The sequence below is a fragment of the Plecotus auritus genome, assembly GCF_963455305.1.
Source record: "Plecotus auritus genome assembly, chromosome: 8".
NCBI classification, from domain to species: domain Eukaryota; kingdom Metazoa; phylum Chordata; class Mammalia; order Chiroptera; family Vespertilionidae; genus Plecotus; species Plecotus auritus.
This window is the reverse complement of record NC_137782.1, coordinates 31,074,911-31,093,874: the sequence shown is the minus strand read 5'-3', so window position 1 is coordinate 31,093,874 and position 18,964 is coordinate 31,074,911. Positions and strand designations below refer to the sequence as shown.

The window sequence follows — 18,964 nt, the reverse complement described above, 5'->3', positions numbered from 1 at the left end:
CATCCCGGCTTGGAAGGGATGGGTTGCCAGCCCAGCCTGAGAGAATTCCTGGCAGGAATCCAGAATAAATGTGCACACAGGCCCAAGGGAACCTGCTTTTGGGACATGGAGAGCTCCATGTGGGGAACCAGGGGAGGAGCGAGAGGCTGGCTGCTTGGCTCTCCTGAAAGCTGGGACTGCACTGCCCCAGATTTTGGGCAAGATCTTGAGCTGAGGGGCTGGCCTCCCTTGGTTTCCCCATCTGGTGAGGCTGGGCTCCCTTCCGTGTCCGTGCTGGGTGTCACATCACCCTCCACGGTACAATAGGACTGAGATGGGGTGGGGCATATCTGGGTGCCTGGCTGAAGAGGCACCCAGATATGTAAGAAGAACTGATGCACGGCCCCTGCCATGTGCGGCCACCATTCTAAGACCTTTAGACATAATTGCTTATTTAATCCTTGTTACAGCAATAGGAGGCAGGTCTACTATCCTCCCATTGTACACGTGAGACCACAGAGGCCTAGAGAAGTGAAGCAATTTGCCCAAGACTGCCCGGTGAGTCTGTGGCAGAGCTGGGCACGGTTGGGGGCAGATCGCTGTCAGCAGGGCTGTGCCCAGGTCCAGGGTTCTGCTTCGCTTTTCTAGGGGAGGAAAGGTTGCCGCGCTGGTTCCAGCATGTTTCCCGATCCAGGAAGCTGATTCCAGTTATCCTTACAGCTATGGAACTTCTTGGGAAATTGGTTTTAGCAGGTACATGTCATTCCTTGTCCCCAAGACCCCTTCTGGCCACAGTCTATGCTTGTGGTGACACCATAGTTCAGGTTTAATGTGAAAGTTTGACTGCAGAATCAGAGAAAGCCTCCCCACATCGCTCCCTATTCGCTCCCTCACCCCACAGGCCAGCCCTCACCATCTGCACAGCCTTGCTGAGGTCACAGTCAGCAAAGATGATAAGGGGGGACTTCCCACCAAGCTCCAGGGACACCTTCTTCAAGTTGCTCAGAGCACAGCTGAAAGAAACAGTGTTAGTGGGGTTGGGTCCAGATGGGTACGCAGGGCTCAAGAAAGAGGGGGCCAAGGGCAGCTCCAAAGCATGCTTTACTTGAAAGAGCAAGCAGAGGGTTAGAGGGAGCCCCATGTGAGACCAGGCCCAGCACCTTCCCCACCCCACCCTGGCCAGCTACTCCTTCCCGCCGGCCCTGACTCACTGGCTTTCCACTGTGCTTCTTCCTCTTCCAACACCCAAGCCCACACCCACATCAGGCCTTGCTCTGACTGCTCCCCCTTCTGGTCACTCCTTCTTCAGAGTTATGTCCCTGAAGCTCATGTCTCACTCCCTGCAGGCCTCTATTCCAAAGCTGTCTTGTTAGGGTGCCTGCCCTGACAGCCCCATGTAAGATCCAAGCTCCTGTGCACCACGGTGCATTTGTCTGACCCCGTCCACCTGAGCCTAAGGCCCGCTGGAGTGGGCAGGCATTGGTCTGAGCATGCAACTAGGTGTTCCATAATGTCAACTAATAAATCACATAGTCATTCCTCCCCGAGGCAGCTGTAGTTCTGTAGGGCTTTTAATAATGGGCGCAAACAGGGAGTAGCTGGGGGGTCCTGTGCCTGTTGCCTCAGTGGACACAAAATGGACCTACTGATGCTGTCCTCAAAGAGACCCTCAGTGGACTGGGCAAGGGAAACACGAGGCATCATACAGGGCAGGGGGCTCCTCGCTCAGGACTGACTGCAGGAGGAGGACTCGCCTGTTTCAGGCACCATCCACAGGGGCTCGGAGAGGATCCCGGGAAGACAGCAGCCGCAGAGCTCACCAAACCCTTCTTCCCTGAGGTTTCAGAGCGGACATTTCCCGAGTCCTCCCTCTACGCCTTCACACACGCATTTAGACGTGACTGTCACCTACACACCACAGAAGAGACTGGCCAGCTTCTGAGTCAGAAGAGGCAAATGAACTGCTACGACTACCGGCAGTTACCTCCCTGCTTTGTCATCTGTCTGTCTGTCCATCCTTCAGTCCCTCGCTCTCTCCACCTTCCTTCTCTTCAATACCGAGGCTTGCTCTGCTGCACTCAAAATGAATCAGAACAGCCAGTCCTGCCTGGTGCATCACAGGCTGTGACATCAGTCCCTACTGACCCTAAAGACATGATCCACCAGCCAATTGGCTGTGGCTTCTGACCCAAAAGTGGATGTTACACGAGGCCATTGTGATCGGTACAAGCATGGTGCCCACTTGAGAAGGCTGGCCCAGGCTGGCTCACAGAGGGCCTGTGCAGGACTGAGGGGCACAGAGAGGCCCGTGGAGTTGCGGGGTCAAAGGCTTCAGAAATGACCCAGGGAAAGACAGCATTGCTCTGCATTAGGAGCTACAACAAGGAGACATTGTTTTAACACAAGAGAAGCCTTTCTCCCTGCAGAACTGTCATGATGTAGTTGGACTCCTTTCACATGTGACTCTTGGAACAGAGACAGAAATGAGTGGTCATGTGTCCTTGGAAATCCTGAAGGTCGATCAGCTCAGAAGAACCCTTAGCTACTCTCTATTTGCACCCATCACTCAAAGGGCAGATACCCAAAACCCACCCCAGAAATTCAGCTTCAGTGGGTGGGGCAGCCAGGGTTATGCACTCCACCCTGGGATCTGCCCTATGTACCACTCCAAGCTCTTCCACTTTGCAGACCGGAATTACCAAGTCTGTAAACTGCCTTCAGTGAACTGGTGAGGAAACTGAGGCCTGAAAGGGTCAGGGCTTGGCCTGGGACCAGTCGTGAATTAGCGACAGAGCTTGAAACACAACCCAGTCAGTTTACGGCCAAAGCCTACAGAATAAACGATTAGAGGACATCCTAGATCACTGCCATCTACTGCCATAGAACAGAATCTTAGCCACATATGTAATGACAGTTTTTTTAGTACCCACATTAAAAAACAAACACAAAACACTAAAGCAAAACTGGTGAAATTAATTAATACTTTTAATTTAACACAATTCATAAAAAATATTATCATTTCAACCAGTCCTATATAATAAAAGGGTAATATGCAAATCGACCGAACATCGGAATGACCAGTTGCTATGACACGCACTGACCACCAGGGGGCAGATGCTCAATGCAGGAGCTGCCCCCTGGTGGTCAGTGAACTCCCACAGGGGGAGTGCCGCTCAGCCACAAGCCAGGCAGATGGCTGGCGAGTGCAGTGGCCTGCCTCCTGGCAGAGGATGTCCAACTGACGGCTTAGGCCTGCTCCCCACAGGCCTAAGCCATCAGTCAGACATCCCTGAGGGCTCCTGGACTGCAAAAGGGCACAGGCTGGGCTGAGGGATACCCTCCTCAGTGCACGAATGTCGTGCACTGGGCCTCTAGTGATAATATAAAATTATTAATATAACAATTATTAATGAGATGCTTTATTTTGTGTGCTAAGTTTTGAAAATCCAATGTCTTTTACACTCCTCATCATATTCCAATTCAGAGCAGCTCTATCCCAGGCGCTCAGCAGCCACCTGAGCTCCAGCATCCCACCCATCCAAGTGAGCACCGTGGAGCAGCCACCACCGGCCATACCAAGAGCATGCCACATACTAGCAATCAGAACCTGCGTTAACCTGGCCTGTGGGAACTGCACGCACATGGAGGCTGAGGAGCAGGATCGAGCTCACGCACAGCACTGTCCAGTTCCAGGCGCCAGGACCAGCACCACAGGGTGGCCTCTCCCACACACCCAAACCACCTACCTTTTCATGATGTGCTTTCCCATCTCTGTGGAGCCTGTGAACCCAATTTTTCGCACATCAGGATGGTCTAAGAGTCTCTGGCCAGCCACTGAGCCTGCGGATGGGAGTAGGCGGGGGAGGGGAGGGAGTCAGGGTGGTCTCCGAGGTGCTGGGGTGGAGAGGCATGAGCCCCTTTACCCTCACATGTCCACCCCGAGGCCAGAACTCTGGGCTGTGTCCTGTGTGATTAGCACTGTTGGTTCCTGAGGTTTTCTAGGTCTTGCTCCCTGTTAAGGGCATAATTGTATCTCCTCAAAATCCGTATTGTATAGATGTAGATGTGAACAAAACCAACTCCATCTCTGTGTCCTGGATTTCATTTCATTGTTAAGCTTCATGCTGTGACCTTTGACCAACCTCACTGTCTTTAGCAAGTACACCAAAGCTTTCTAGACGATTATCTATGTTCCTTAAATGTAGCCATAAATATCTTTGTTAGTAACAGCCATGGATGGCGTGACAACCGAGATAAATACCAAAGTGGTAATAGCATCTATTATACACAATCATCTATCACAAGACCACCAGGAGGGATGCCCCCAGGTGCTATTGCATTCTTTGTCCCTTTAGCCCAGTTGTGGGCAAACTACGGCCCGCGGGCCGGATCCGCTGTTCTATCCAGTTCTCTTGCTCTCCCCTCCGCTCCTTTACTTTGAATTTATATTAGTTCACACAAACACTCCATCCATGCTTTTGTTCCGGCCCTCCGGTCCAGTTTAAGAACCCATTGTGGCCCTTGAGTCAAAAAGTTTGCCCACCCCTGCTTTAGCCTGTCAGTTTTTAGTGCTCGGGATATACTATTAAAAAAGTACAATAACAGGGGTCTGTGCAGAGTTGCTGGTCATCCCTTCCACTCTGACCCAATCTTCCCATAAGTAAATTACCCTCCAATAAATTCTGTTAGATCTATGGAGTGGCCTGCTTCATCTTTGGGTCTGAAGATACCTCCTCGCTATGGTGGCCATTACCTTTGCCTACCGTTGGACATACATGTTGAAGCCCTGATCCCCAGTTTTTCAGATGTGACTGTATTTGGAGACAGGCTTTTTAAAGAGGTAATCAAGGTAAAATGAAGTCATCAACCTATCCAATCGGGGTTATGATGCCTAACTCAGTCTGACTGGTGTCCTTATAAGAGCAGATTAGACAGACACACGCAGCGGAAAGGTCCCGAGAAGACACAGGGGGAAGCCTCTGAAGGAACCAACCCTTCTCACACTTTGATCTTAGAACTTTTAGCCTCCAGAACTATGAGAAAGATATGTCTGTGTATTTTAAAATGTTTAAGTTTATTGATTTTGAGAAAGAGAGAGAGAGAGAGAGAGAGAGACATTGATTTGTTGTTCCACTTATACATCCATACATTCATTGATTGATTCTTGTATGTGCCCTGACAAGATCAAACCTACAACCTTGGTGTATCAGGACGAGGCTCTTTAACCAACTGAGCTACTCAGCCAGAGCTAAATGCCTATTGTTTAAGCCCCCAGTCTGTGGCACTTTGTTACAACAGCCCAAGCAAGCTCATACAGTCTTCAACCTATCAAGGTGGACACCGAAGGGTGCAGGCACCCAGACTTCCAGCTTTTACAGGTTCTCCAGCAGAGACAAAAGGATTGCCTGGCCTGGCTGTGGGGGCGGTGGTGCCCCAGCATCACAGACTCCAAAAGGCCTTCCTTGGGGATGCAGCCTGGCCAGGAGGGCCCCAGGCATCGAGAGACTTGGTGTGGAGGGCCCAGGTGTGCAGACCCAGGCATTCACTGCCCCCCCTGTTTGGAATGCTTGGAACCTAGCTTGCCCCTTATTCCATGGCCTTCCCTGCCCCTATGCCCAAATGTGGCTAATTCTTATTCACCCCTCAAATCCCCTTTTCAATTAGGCTCCAGGGTCACCCCTCCCCCTTCCCACTGGCTCTGCAATGGGTTGCTCACCTGCCAGGGCACATAATGCAGCAGACCTTGTTCTGACCAAGTGTATCTCCAGCTGCCTGCAGCCCTGGATCCCCCAGATGCCCATGTCCCCATTCACACCCTTACCAGATCCTGGGATGATGTTGATCACGCCCTTGGGAATGCCAGCCTTCAAGGTCAGCTCTGCAAACTTCAAGGCTGTGAGTGGGGTCACCTAAGGAGGCAGGAAAGAAGATTGGGTCAGAAGGGATTGGGAAGTGGGGCTCTGCCCTCCTTTCCCAGCAGCCTAGGTAGCAAGCAGGGAGGGGCAGCCATGGCAGGAAGACTCCTCGGGGAAGCCATGTTCATGCCTCATCATAGTGGCACCACCAACCAGTCAGCTTCCCTCGTGCTACAGCTGGGAGCCAAGAACAGGGCTTGCTAACCTCAGGTACCTTTCTAGCACCTTCTCCTGGCAGGGCTTCAGCCCCTCAGCCAGGCCTGGACCCCTGATTCTCCATGTGTCACGGTTTATATGGAGCCATCAGGGAGTGCAGAGTCTGAGGAATGCCCAGCAGGGCAGCATACTCAGAGGGCTGCAGGGCATACCCACTTCCTGCCTCCTCAGAAAAACTGCTTCTTCTCTGGCTGTGGTGCCACTTTAGTTGCCCACGTGCTGAGCTCTGGCAGCACCTCAACCAAGGAGAGCCTGGTGCTCCAGGGTCCAGCGGTATCTCTGATAACCACTCCACTGCTGTGGGTGGTGTTCTGCCTTGACCAGCTATCAAATGACCTTCTGGAGAAAGAGGGACTTAATTGATGACCCAGGTAACTTTCCTGTCTAGGTAAGGCTATGCCCCACCCACCACCAGGCCTCAGGTTCAGGGGCCAAATCTGTGGGGTGTGGGCCCTGGGAAGGTCTTTGTGTTTCCAAGGGCAATGGGCTAGTATGGGAGTCTTCCAGAGACAAAGCCTCCCCCCCAAAAAGAGGGGGGAGGCTAAGGGTCATCTCAGGGGGTTGTTATGATGCTTAAATAAGCAAATGTATGTAAATTACTATTAATTTGTTATATATGCTAAAATGCTCCAGGAGTGCCTAACTCCAGGCACTATAATACCACAAATGTCAACTATCATTTTTTTAACCTTTATATTCTTGGGGCCAAATTGCCCCAAAGAAGCTGGGGGAGTGAGAAACCTCCTGGGCCCACTGTTGAGAGCCACCTGCTGGTGCACCTCACGTTCAGTTCCTGACTTCCATGAAGGCAGCAGGAGAGGGGCTGTTACTGTCAATGCACAGATGCAGAGGTTGAGGCTCAGGGATGAGGGAGTGTCTTCACCCCTGGGGGCCCTTGCTCAGGCCCTCCTGACCTGAATGAGCAGCCCCTGAAATCCTACCTCTGTGCCCCTCTGTAAGGGACTGGGGTGTAAAATGCACAAATCCCACTGCTCATCCCACTTCCCTCCAGGACTTTAGTCTCTGAAGCCAAATAGGAGACCACAGCACCAGCTCTCTAATAGACCACTGCAGGCTGAGAGACCACAACACAGCTCTCTAATAGACCACTGCAGGCTGTGAGACCACTGCAGGCTGTGAGACCATGGCACCAGCTCTCTAATAGACCACTGCAGGCTGTGAGACCATGGCTCCTGCTCTCTAATAGACCACTGCAGGCTGTGAGACCACTGCACCTGCTCTCTAATAGACCACTGCAGGCTGAGAGACCATAGCACAGCTCTCTAATAGACAACTGCAGGCTGTGAGACCATGGCTCCTGCTCTCTAATAGACCACTGCAGGCTGTGAGACCATGGCTCCTGCTCTCTAATAGACCACTGCAGGCTGTGAGACCACTGCAGGCTGTGAGACCACGGCTCCTGCTCTCTAATAGACCACTGCAGGCTGTGAGACCACGGCTCTGCTCTCTAATAGACCACTGCAGGCTGTGAGACCATGGCACCTGCTCTCTAATAGACCACTGCAGGCTGAGAGACCATGGCACCTGCTCTCTAATAGACCACTGCAGGATGTGAGACCACGGCACCTGCTCTCTAATAGACCACTGCAGGCTGTGAGACCACGGCACCTGCTCTCTAATAGACCACTGCAGGCTGTGAGACCACGGCTCCTGCTCTCTAATAGACCACTGCAGGCTGAGAGACCATGGCTCCAGCTCTCTAATAGACCACTGCAGGCTGTGAGACCACGGCACCTGCTCTCTAATAGACCACTGCAGGCTGAGAGACCACTGCAGGCTGTGAGACCACGGCACCTGCTCTCTAATAGACCACTGCAGGCTGTGAGACCACTGCAGGCTGTGAGACCACGGCTCCTGCTCTCTAATAGACCACTGCAGGCTGAGAGACCATGGCTCCTGCTCTCTAATAGACCACTGCAGGCTGTGAGACCATGGCACCTGCTCTCTAATAGACCACTGCAGGCTGAGAGACCACTGCAGGCTGTGAGACCACGGCACCTGCTCTCTAATAGACCACTGCAGGCTGTGAGACCACTGCAGGCTGTGAGACCACGGCTCCTGCTCTCTAATAGACCACTGCAGGCTGTGAGACCACGGCTCTGCTCTCTAATAGACCACTGCAGGCTGTGAGACCATGGCACCTGCTCTCTAATAGACCACTGCAGGCTGAGAGACCATGGCACCTGCTCTCTAATAGACCACTGCAGGATGTGAGACCACGGCACCTGCTCTCTAATAGACCACTGCAGGCTGTGAGACCATGGCTCCTGCTCTCTAATAGACCACTGCAGGCTGTGAGACCATGGCTCCTGCTCTCTAATAGACCACTGCAGGCTGTGAGACCACGACACCTGCTCTCTAATAGACCACTGCAGGCTGTGAGACCACGGCCCCTGCTCTCTAATAGACCACTGCAGGCTGTGAGACCACGGCTCCTGCTCTCTAATAGACCACTGCAGGCTGAGAGACCATGGCTCCTGCTCTCTAATAGACCACTGCAGGCTGTGAGACCACGGCACCTGCTCTCTAATAGACCACTGCAGGCTGAGAGACCACTGCAGGCTGTGAGACCACGGCACCTGCTCTCTAATAGACCACTGCAGGCTGTGAGACCACTGCAGGCTGTGAGACCACGGCTCCTGCTCTCTAATAGACCACTGCAGGCTGTGAGACCACGGCACCTGCTCTCTAATAGACCACTGCAGGCTGTGAGACCATGGCACCTGCTCTCTAATAGACCACTGCAGGCTGTGAGACCACGGCACCTGCTCTCTAATAGACCACTGCAGGCTGTGAGACCACGGCACCTGCTCTCTAATAGACCACTGCAGGCTGTGAGACCATGGCTCCTGCTCTCTAATAGACCACTGCAGGCTGTGAGACCATGGCTCCTGCTCTCTAATAGACCACTGCAGGCTGTGAGACCACGGCACCTGCTCTCTAATAGACCACTGCAGGCTGTGAGACCATGGCTCCTGCTCTCTAATAGACCACTGCAGGCTGTGAGACCATGGCTCCTGCTCTCTAATAGACCACTGCAGGCTGTGAGACCACGGCACCTGCTCTCTAATAGACCACTGCAGGCTGTGAGACCATGGCTCCTGCTCTCTAATAGACCACTGCAGGCTGTGAGACCACGGCACCTGCTCTCTAATAGACCACTGCAGGCTGTGAGACCACGGCCCCTGCTCTCTAATAGACCACTGCAGGCTGTGAGACCATGGCACCTGCTCTCTAATAGACCACTTCAGGCTGTGAGACCACGACACCTGCTCTCTAATAGACCACTGCAGGCTGTGAGACCACAGCACCTGCTCTCTAATAGACCACTGCAGGCTGTGAGACCATGGCACCTGCTCTCTAATAGACCACTGCAGGATGTGAGACCACGGCACCTGCTCTCTAATAGACCACTGCAGGCTGTGAGACCATGGCTCCTGCTCTCTAATAGACCACTGTAGGCTGAGAGACCACAGCACCTGCTCTCTAATAGACCACTGCAGGCTGTGAGACCACGGCACCTGCTCTCTAATAGACCACTGCAGGCTGTGAGACCACGGCACCTGCTTCTAATAGACCACTGCAGGCTGTGAGACCACGGCACCTGCTCTCTAATAGACCACTGCAGGCTGTGAGACCACGGCACCTGCTCTCTAATAGACCACTGCAGGCTGTGAGACCATGGCTCCTGCTCTCTAATAGACCACTGCAGGCTGTGAGACCACGGCACCTGCTCTCTAATAGACCACTGCAGGCTGTGAGACCATGGCTCCTGCTCTCTAATAGACCACTGCAGGCTGTGAGACCACGGCCCCTGCTCTCTAATAGACCACTGCAGGCTGTGAGACCACGACACCTGCTCTCTAATAGACCACTGCAGGCTGAGAGACCACAGCACCTGCTCTCTAATAGACCACTGCAGGCTGTGAGACCATGGCACCTGCTCTCTAATAGACCACTGCAGGCTGTGAGACCACGGCACCTGCTCTCTAATAGACCACTGCAGGCTGTGAGACCACGGCACCTGCTCTCTAATAGACCACTGCAGGCTGTGAGACCATGGCTCCTGCTCTCTAATAGACCACTGCAGGCTGTGAGACCATGGCTCCTGCTCTCTAATAGACCACTGCAGGCTGTGAGACCACGGCACCTGCTCTCTAATAGACCACTGCAGGCTGTGAGACCATGGCTCCTGCTCTCTAATAGACCACTGCAGGCTGTGAGACCACTGCAGGCTGTGAGACCACGGCTCCTGCTCTCTAATAGACCACTGCAGGCTGTGAGACCACGGCTCTGCTCTCTAATAGACCACTGCAGGCTGTGAGACCATGGCACCTGCTCTCTAATAGACCACTGCAGGCTGAGAGACCATGGCACCTGCTCTCTAATAGACCACTGCAGGATGTGAGACCACGGCACCTGCTCTCTAATAGACCACTGCAGGCTGTGAGACCATGGCTCCTGCTCTCTAATAGACCACTGCAGGCTGTGAGACCATGGCTCCTGCTCTCTAATAGACCACTGCAGGCTGTGAGACCACGGCACCTGCTCTCTAATAGACCACTGCAGGCTGTGAGACCACGGCCCCTGCTCTCTAATAGACCACTGCAGGCTGTGAGACCACGGCTCCTGCTCTCTAATAGACCACTGCAGGCTGAGAGACCATGGCTCCTGCTCTCTAATAGACCACTGCAGGCTGTGAGACCACGGCACCTGCTCTCTAATAGACCACTGCAGGCTGAGAGACCACTGCAGGCTGTGAGACCACGGCACCTGCTCTCTAATAGACCACTGCAGGCTGTGAGACCACTGCAGGCTGTGAGACCACGGCTCCTGCTCTCTAATAGACCACTGCAGGCTGTGAGACCACGGCTCCTGCTCTCTAATAGACCACTGCAGGCTGTGAGACCATGGCACCTGCTCTCTAATAGACCACTGCAGGCTGTGAGACCACGGCACCTGCTCTCTAATAGACCACTGCAGGCTGTGAGACCACGGCACCTGCTCTCTAATAGACCACTGCAGGCTGTGAGACCATGGCTCCTGCTCTCTAATAGACCACTGCAGGCTGTGAGACCATGGCTCCTGCTCTCTAATAGACCACTGCAGGCTGTGAGACCACGGCACCTGCTCTCTAATAGACCACTGCAGGCTGTGAGACCATGGCTCCTGCTCTCTAATAGACCACTGCAGGCTGTGAGACCATGGCTCCTGCTCTCTAATAGACCACTGCAGGCTGTGAGACCACGGCACCTGCTCTCTAATAGACCACTGCAGGCTGTGAGACCATGGCTCCTGCTCTCTAATAGACCACTGCAGGCTGTGAGACCACGGCACCTGCTCTCTAATAGACCACTGCAGGCTGTGAGACCACGGCCCCTGCTCTCTAATAGACCACTGCAGGCTGTGAGACCATGGCACCTGCTCTCTAATAGACCACTTCAGGCTGTGAGACCACGACACCTGCTCTCTAATAGACCACTGCTGGCTGTGAGACCACAGCACCTGCTCTCTAATAGACCACTGCAGGCTGTGAGACCATGGCACCTGCTCTCTAATAGACCACTGCAGGATGTGAGACCACGGCACCTGCTCTCTAATAGACCACTGCAGGCTGTGAGACCATGGCTCCTGCTCTCTAATAGACCACTGTAGGCTGAGAGACCACGGCACCTGCTCTCTAATAGACCACTGCAGGCTGTGAGACCACGGCACCTGCTCTCTAATAGACCACTGCAGGCTGTGAGACCACGGCACCTGCTCTCTAATAGACCACTGCAGGCTGTGAGACCACGGCACCTGCTCTCTAATAGACCACTGCAGGCTGTGAGACCACGGCACCTGCTCTCTAATAGACCACTGCAGGCTGTGAGACCATGGCTCCTGCTCTCTAATAGACCACTGCAGGCTGTGAGACCACGGCACCTGCTCTCTAATAGACCACTGCAGGCTGTGAGACCATGGCTCCTGCTCTCTAATAGACCACTGCAGGCTGTGAGACCACGGCCCCTGCTCTCTAATAGACCACTGCAGGCTGTGAGACCACGGCACCTGCTCTCTAATAGACCACTGCAGGCTGTGAGACCACGACACCTGCTCTCTAATAGACCACTGCAGGCTGAGAGACCACAGCACCTGCTCTCTAATAGACCACTGCAGGCTGAGAGACCATGGCTCCTGCTCTCTAATAGACCACTGCAGGCTGTGAGAACACTGCACCTGCTCTCTAATAGACCACTGCAGGCTGTGAGACCACGGCCCCTGCTCTCTAATAGACCACTGCAGGCTGTGAGACCATGGCACCTGCTCTCTAATAGACCACTGCGGGCTGTGAGACCACGACACCTGCTCTCTAATAGACCACTGCAGGCTGTGAGACCATGGCTCCTGCTCTCTAATAGACCACTGCAGGCTGTGAGAACACTGCACCTGCTCTCTAATAGACCACTGCAGGCTGAGAGACCATGGCTCCTGCTCTCTAATAGACCACTGCAGGCTGTCAGAACACTGCACCTGCTCTCTAATAGACCACTGCAGGCTGTGAGACCACGGCTCCTGCTCTCTAATAGACCACTGCAGGCTGAGAGACCATGGCTCCTGCTCTCTAATAGACCACTGCAGGCTGTGAGACCACGGCTCCTGCTCTCTAATAGACCACTGCAGGCTGAGAGACCATGGCTCCTGCTCTCTAATAGACCACTGCAGGCTGTGAGACCACGGCACCTGCTCTCTAATAGACCACTGCAGGCTGAGAGACCACTGCAGGCTGTGAGACCACGGCTCCTGCTCTCTAATAGACCACTGCAGGCTGTGAGACCATGGCACCTGCTCTCTAATAGACCACTGCAGGCTGTGAGACCATGGCACCTGCTCTCTAATAGACCACTGCAGGCTGTGAGACCATGGCACCTGCTCTCTAATAGACCACTGCAGGATGTGAGACCACGGCACCTGCTCTCTAATAGACCACTGCAGGCTGTGAGACCATGGCTCCTGCTCTCTAATAGACCACTGCAGGCTGTGAGACCATGGCTCCTGCTCTCTAATAGACCACTGCAGGCTGTGAGACCATGGCACCTGCTCTCTAATAGACCACTGCAGGCTGTGAGACTATAACACCTGCTCTCTAATAGACCACTGCAGGCTGAGAGACCATGGCACCTGCTCTCTAATAGACCACTGCAGGCTGTGAGACTATAACACCTGCTCTCTAATAGACCACTGCAGGCTGAGAGACCATGGCACCTGCTCTCTAATAGACCACTGCAGACTGTGAGACCATGGCACCTGCTCTCTAATAGACCACTGCAGGCTGTCTTAGAGTATGGGGCACCAAGCAGGGTTTCTGCTTCCCTGATCCAGACTTCTTGTGTCTGTGGAGAAATACCTGGCTCCACTCACCAGGCAGCTGCAAACACAAGCACAGTTATCCTGACACAGCCACCCCAGGGCTGAAAGAACACCATGTGTGCTATTGCTGGCACTGGCCCTTCCAGCTTCCTCCTCTCTCCACTCCAGACCTGCTCTCCACTCCAGGGCCAGGCTTCCTGACATGGCACCAAAGGTCCTGCTGGGGGCAGCTCCCGTCTGACTTTGCAGGCCCTGGCGGGGCAGAGTGTCCAGTCTGGCGGAGCCCCTCTTCCCAGGGCAAGATGGCACGGGACACTGAATGGTTTTTGATCGGAGCTATGAGACCAGGCTAGTGATGCAGTTTGCGGGGCCACAGCAGGCCAGCTCCCATCAGCAGTGCTCTTCCTTCCTTGAGGAGAAACCAGGACTGGGGTGGGCAAAGGGACCATCTGGCTCCTCCCTTACAGGTGCTTCCCCATAACCTGTGCAGCCCTCAGGCCCCGCCCATATCCACCTGGCTAGGCTTGATCACCACTGTGTTCCCAGCAGCCAGGCAGGCAGCCGTCTTCCAGGAGAGCATCATCAGGGGGTAGTTCCAGGGGATGATAATGCCACAGACCCTGCCGCACAAAAGAAGAAGGCCTTCACCTCTCCACTCAGCTGGGTGCCCACCGCGGACCTTCCACTTCCTCCTCTTTCCAGGCCTGCTGTCTGCTCCAGGGCCAGGCTTCCTGACATGGCACCAAAGGTCCTGCTGGAGGCCCTCTTCCCAGGGCACGATGGCCTGGGACACTGAACGGTTTCGGATCGGAGCTATGAGACCAGTCTAGTGCTGCAGTTCGGTAGGGCGTGGCACCAGGCAATGGGGGGAGTGACAGCAGGCAGGCATGGGTAAGGACCTGGCAGCTAGCAGGGCCTGAGAGAGGGCCCAGGGTGACAGGGCAGGCTGGAGGGGTGTGGGACAGGGTCCAGGGTCACAAGAGTGGGCCAGGAGAATGTGGGCGAGGGTTCTCCCTGATATGAGGCCAGGGTCAGTCCCATGAAGATGAGAAACATGGAGTCAGCCTGGGAAGCCTGATAAGGTTTGCTTGCTTTGCATTAAGCCCTGGAGCCCAGTGTTGCACCACTTCTCGGTGGAGGAGAAAGCCTCTGGCAGGGCAGTGTGTCCATGAAGGGGAGGCCACCCCGCTGTGCTGAGGGACCTGCTGATGAAACTTGTGGTCCCAGCAGGCATGTGGTCCTCCCATACCCCTCCCCTGTAGGAACTAGTGCACGCAAGAGCACCACACTGACTATGCGACTGTTTTCATCGTCACCATCATCATCTCCATGACTACCATCACCATCAGAGGACGCTCCCCAAGAAGTACCGCTTAGCTGAATCCAGGCAGTGGGAAAGGGCGGTGAGAAGCCACAGGGTGTGGGGGCAGGCAGAGCGGGAGCAAGGTGGGGGCTGAGTGGGCGCAGAGGCAGGCTTAGGGGCCCCCATGCCATCCTGGGAGTGATGGGGCATACTGAGGGGTTAGGAAAGCCGCTTTCCCACACCATGTACACCCAGAAAACCCAAAGGGACGAGGCAGGTAGAAGGGCCAGAGTGAGTGTTCCCAGGAAGTGGTGAGGTGACCACAGAAAGGGAGGGGGCTGGGCTGTGGGGTCTCCACAACAGGAAAGATGCCAGAGAAATAAGTCCCACTGTCATGGGCTGGATTGTGCGCCCTCCAAAATTCATTTGTTGAAGTCCCAATTCTGGAATCTCAGAACGTGGCCTCATTTGGAAATAAGGTGGTGGCAGGTGTCAACAGTTAAGATCAGGTCTTGCTGAAGTAGGGTGGATACTTAACCCAATATGATTGCTGTCCTTCTGAGGAGCACGCCGTGTGAAAAGACAGTCACACGGAGAACTCCGCGCGAACATGAAGACAGTCAGGCAACACCAAAGATTGCCGGAAGTTACCACAAGCTAGGGGAGAGGCCTGGGCAGATTCTCCCTCATGGCCTTAGAAGGAACCAACCTGATAGACACCTTGATCTGGGACTTCCACCTCCAAAATGCTAAGACAACACTTATGTGTTGTGTGAGCCTCCCAGTTTGTTATGTGGCTTGAGCAAACCCCCAAACTTGTCAATATAGGGGAAAGGCTGCGGCCCCTGGGCTGGGTCTGCACAGAGAGCCTGGCATGGGGTCAAAGCCAACGGGGGCATGGGACACAAGGACAAGATGACTCCATCCTTGGCTAAGCTGCCATGAGAAAGAACACTCATTTGCCTCTGTGCCTCATCTATTCCCGTGGCCTTTCTTTACGGAAGCCTCATGGTCTTGGCTTCCCCGGTGCAGAGGCCTGCACCTCCCAGCCAGTACCCTGCTGTGCTTCACTTCCTGGGCACTGCAATGGGTGATTCCTGCCTGTCCCGGGTGCTGTCCACTGTGCCTGGATGATGGGAGCTGACACCTTCCTCTCACTAAAGAGAGACCACTGGCCCCAGGGAGGTTGGGCCAGTGTGAAGCTGAGGGAGGGGTGAGGTGGCTGTGGCTCACTCCTGGGGTCACTGGGGCACTGGCTAGGGGAGCTGGTTGGTGCACATTAATTGGAGCCACCCCTACCCTGTATGCAGACATTTTTGGAGTGCTCAGTATGTCCCCTGGGAGAGCAGCAGCGCAGATGGGGGACGTGTATCTTGCAGAGAACAAAATGAGATTGCAGACCACACTTGGAGAGGAGGTCACCACGAGAGATGCTTAAGTGACCAGGAATTGGAGGGTGGAGTGGGGGGGTGGGTATGTGAATACCCAGAGAGCAGCACGGGCGTAAAGGGTCCAGGGTCCATGAGAAGACCAACATGGCTGAGCCCAGTGAGGGGATGGGATCAAGGGCACCAGGCCCCCATCAAGCAGGCAGCCAAAGTCAGGAGTTTGATTTCATTTTAGGCGCACTGGGAGCCACCGGAAGACGCGAGGGGAAGCAGCGAGATGGGCTCATAAGTTTTCCAATATTTTCTGAACATCGGAAAGAGCTGGCCTTTTCTCTTTCTCAGCACCAGGTAGACAATTCTCCTCTTCTCTCCCCACAGCTTCAGCTGCTTGGCCTGGCCTGGGGAACCCTGCCTTGTAGTCCATGCCACCTCCCCGCAGCCTCACCCCTCCCTGTGGGCTAACGGAGGGCTTTTCCTGCTTCCACAGCCTACTTACTCATCCTGGGCCTTTGGGCCATCTGACGGTGGGATGGGGCCTCCTCCTGCTGGCTTTGAATCATTCCCCAGTCCCTAGTCTTGTCTATGACGACTGGACACTTTCATTTTTCCTTCCACTGAGCACTTCTCTCTGCTCTTGCCTCGTTCTCCCTCAGTATTTCTGTTCCTTGGGCTGCGTGGAAGTCCCTCATTTTAAAGCACATTAATTATTATATTGTTTTCACATGCATTTTTTAGCGTGTACTCTCTGTTTTCCTCCATGACCCTGACTGGTATAGGGTTTTTCTGGGGATTACATAAAATTATGTTTATAAAGTAGTCAAAATAGTGTCGGGCACAGAACAGGCACATGGAGGTGGTGGAAGCTGTTTTTTATCCCAAGAATAGGAATTTTCACCAGTTTTTATCATTGTTTTCTCTCCAGCCCCTGAAATGTCTGGCACATAGTAGTTGGCAAATAAATAGATGTTCGATAAATACATAAACAGAAGACGGTATCAGTGCCCCACACACTGTGTTGTGTGAAAAGCACCTGGGGTGTGGCCACTCTCCACCCTGTGCTGGGACTCACCCGATTGGCTCCTTCCTGGTCAAGGTCAGGTTTCTGTTGGGTCTGGCCTGGTTGATGGGGATGGTGGAGCCCTGGAAAAAGCATGGTGGTGGTGGGGTGGGGGGGCGGTGGAGTTGTCAGTGGGAAGTACCAGCCCAATTTCTCTTCCCTTCACTTTGGGCAGCCAGCCTGCCCCTTGGGGCCCAGGGAAGAGCAAGGTTTTGTCTGTGTCCTGACACCCCCACTACCCAGAGGGGTAGGAGACTCAAACCTCCCCGATTATGTATAATGCTGTTCTACAACATCCAGAGTAATGTGCTGCCCTCAGACTTCCCTGCCGGGCCAGGCCTGCCCGTGTGAGCTCTCCTGCAGTGGGACGGAGCCTAGTCCCCACCTGGATCTTGTCACACCAGCCAGCAAAGTAGCGGAAGGTCTGAATGGACATGCCCACGTGGGTCTTCAGGGCCAGGGTGTAGACAGCGCCTGCATCCAGAGCCTCAATGGTGGCCAGCTCCTCCTGATGCTGCTCCATGAGGTCTGCCAACCTGGCCAAGGCATGGAGGAAGGAAGGAGATGGCCTCAGGCCTGGCACAACCTGGCCTGCTTTTTCAGGGCTGTTCTTCAAGGAGTCAGGAGCCCTGCCCTGCACACTCAGCTGTGCTGACCTCCGTTTCCTCATCTGTGAGATGGAACAGTAACATTTACTTCACTGGATGAGTGTGAAGATGATGTCCTCTGTCCTGCTCTCCGTTCCTCTCTCCCTTGCTTCCTCCCCAAAATATCAATGGATTGACTACTTTATAATAATCCTCACACTTGATTGTTCAGAGGAGGCTGCCTGCCTCCAAGGAGGCCACCATCCCAGAAGGCCACCCTCTGTCTCGGGCGGCCTCCACCAGGGGAAAGCCTATTTGGCTCCCAGCACCAGCTAATCCAGTGGAGGAAGTTCCCAAGGCTGGCATCTCCAGGGCTGGAGAGGGAGGGATGATGGGAGAGATGCAAGGGCAGGCATGTCTACACAGTCCTCCTGGAGTCTGAACACTCCAACATCCAGTTGTTCTCCCACGGTTCTGATGGGTTTGCTGCTGTGGGCAGCTTAGGAGTTAGAATGGTGCACCTTTCCTGATGTGAGGGTCGTAGGTATCCAGGGGGTAGGGTGGACAGGGAAAGGTGGAGACCACCAATCTAGAGCCTCCCTCAGTCTTGCACATTGGGAAGTACCAGCCCAGGATCAAAGCCTGCTGACCTGTTCCCACTCTGCTCTCTTCTGCCTACGGCCACTGGCAAGGCCCTAACACCCCCAGGCCTGGTCCAGTCCTCCTGCCTATGCCTCTAGTCCTCCCAATGGCTGCCCATAACACTCAGGATACAGCTCCAACCCTGTCCTGACACCTCCACCAGATCATCATGATCCCGCTCTGGCAGCTAGGTATGACTGGCTCCCCAGATTCCCAGGGAGGTTCTGTCTTATCTCTCTGGGGTTCTGGGGAGCTGACTAGTGACTTTCTCTAACTCTCCCCTCTGGATCTGTCTTCCCAGCTGCTCCCACAATTGCATCATGTCTTATTCCTATAACGTATTCCATATTCCGTAAAAACCATGGTAGTCCTACTTCCCTCATTGAATCAGGGGTGCTCTGCAGCCATTTCTCAGGGAAATCCCAGGGCAGCAATGGGCATGCCTCCTCCCTGGGGACTAGAAGGCTGCATGGGGCAGGAAGCAGGTCACCAGGAGTTCTCAGGCC

The 18,964-nt window shown here is 54.2% G+C and overlaps 1 protein-coding gene across 18 annotated transcripts in view; it reads right to left on the bottom strand.

Annotated features, from left to right (window-relative positions):
• Positions 1-18,964, bottom strand: part of ALDH1L1 (aldehyde dehydrogenase 1 family member L1) — a 52,418-nt gene that overhangs the window by 9,309 nt on the left and 24,145 nt on the right. For 14 of the 18 annotated variants that reach the window (XM_080686073.1, XM_080686060.1, XM_080686062.1 and 11 more), the window contains 6 exons: positions 17,615-17,765; positions 17,242-17,312; positions 13,996-14,101; positions 5,801-5,888; positions 3,726-3,819; positions 893-992 (listed from right to left, as the gene is read on the bottom strand). In XM_080686073.1, coding sequence (XP_080542199.1) covers positions 893-992; positions 3,726-3,819; positions 5,801-5,888; positions 13,996-14,101; positions 17,242-17,312; positions 17,615-17,765 — 610 coding nt within the window. The remainder of the gene's footprint in view (positions 1-892; positions 993-3,725; positions 3,820-5,800; positions 5,889-13,995; positions 14,102-17,241; positions 17,313-17,614; positions 17,766-18,964) is intronic. The other 4 variants (XM_080686064.1, XM_080686066.1, XM_080686067.1 and 1 more) reach the window with 1 other exon arrangement.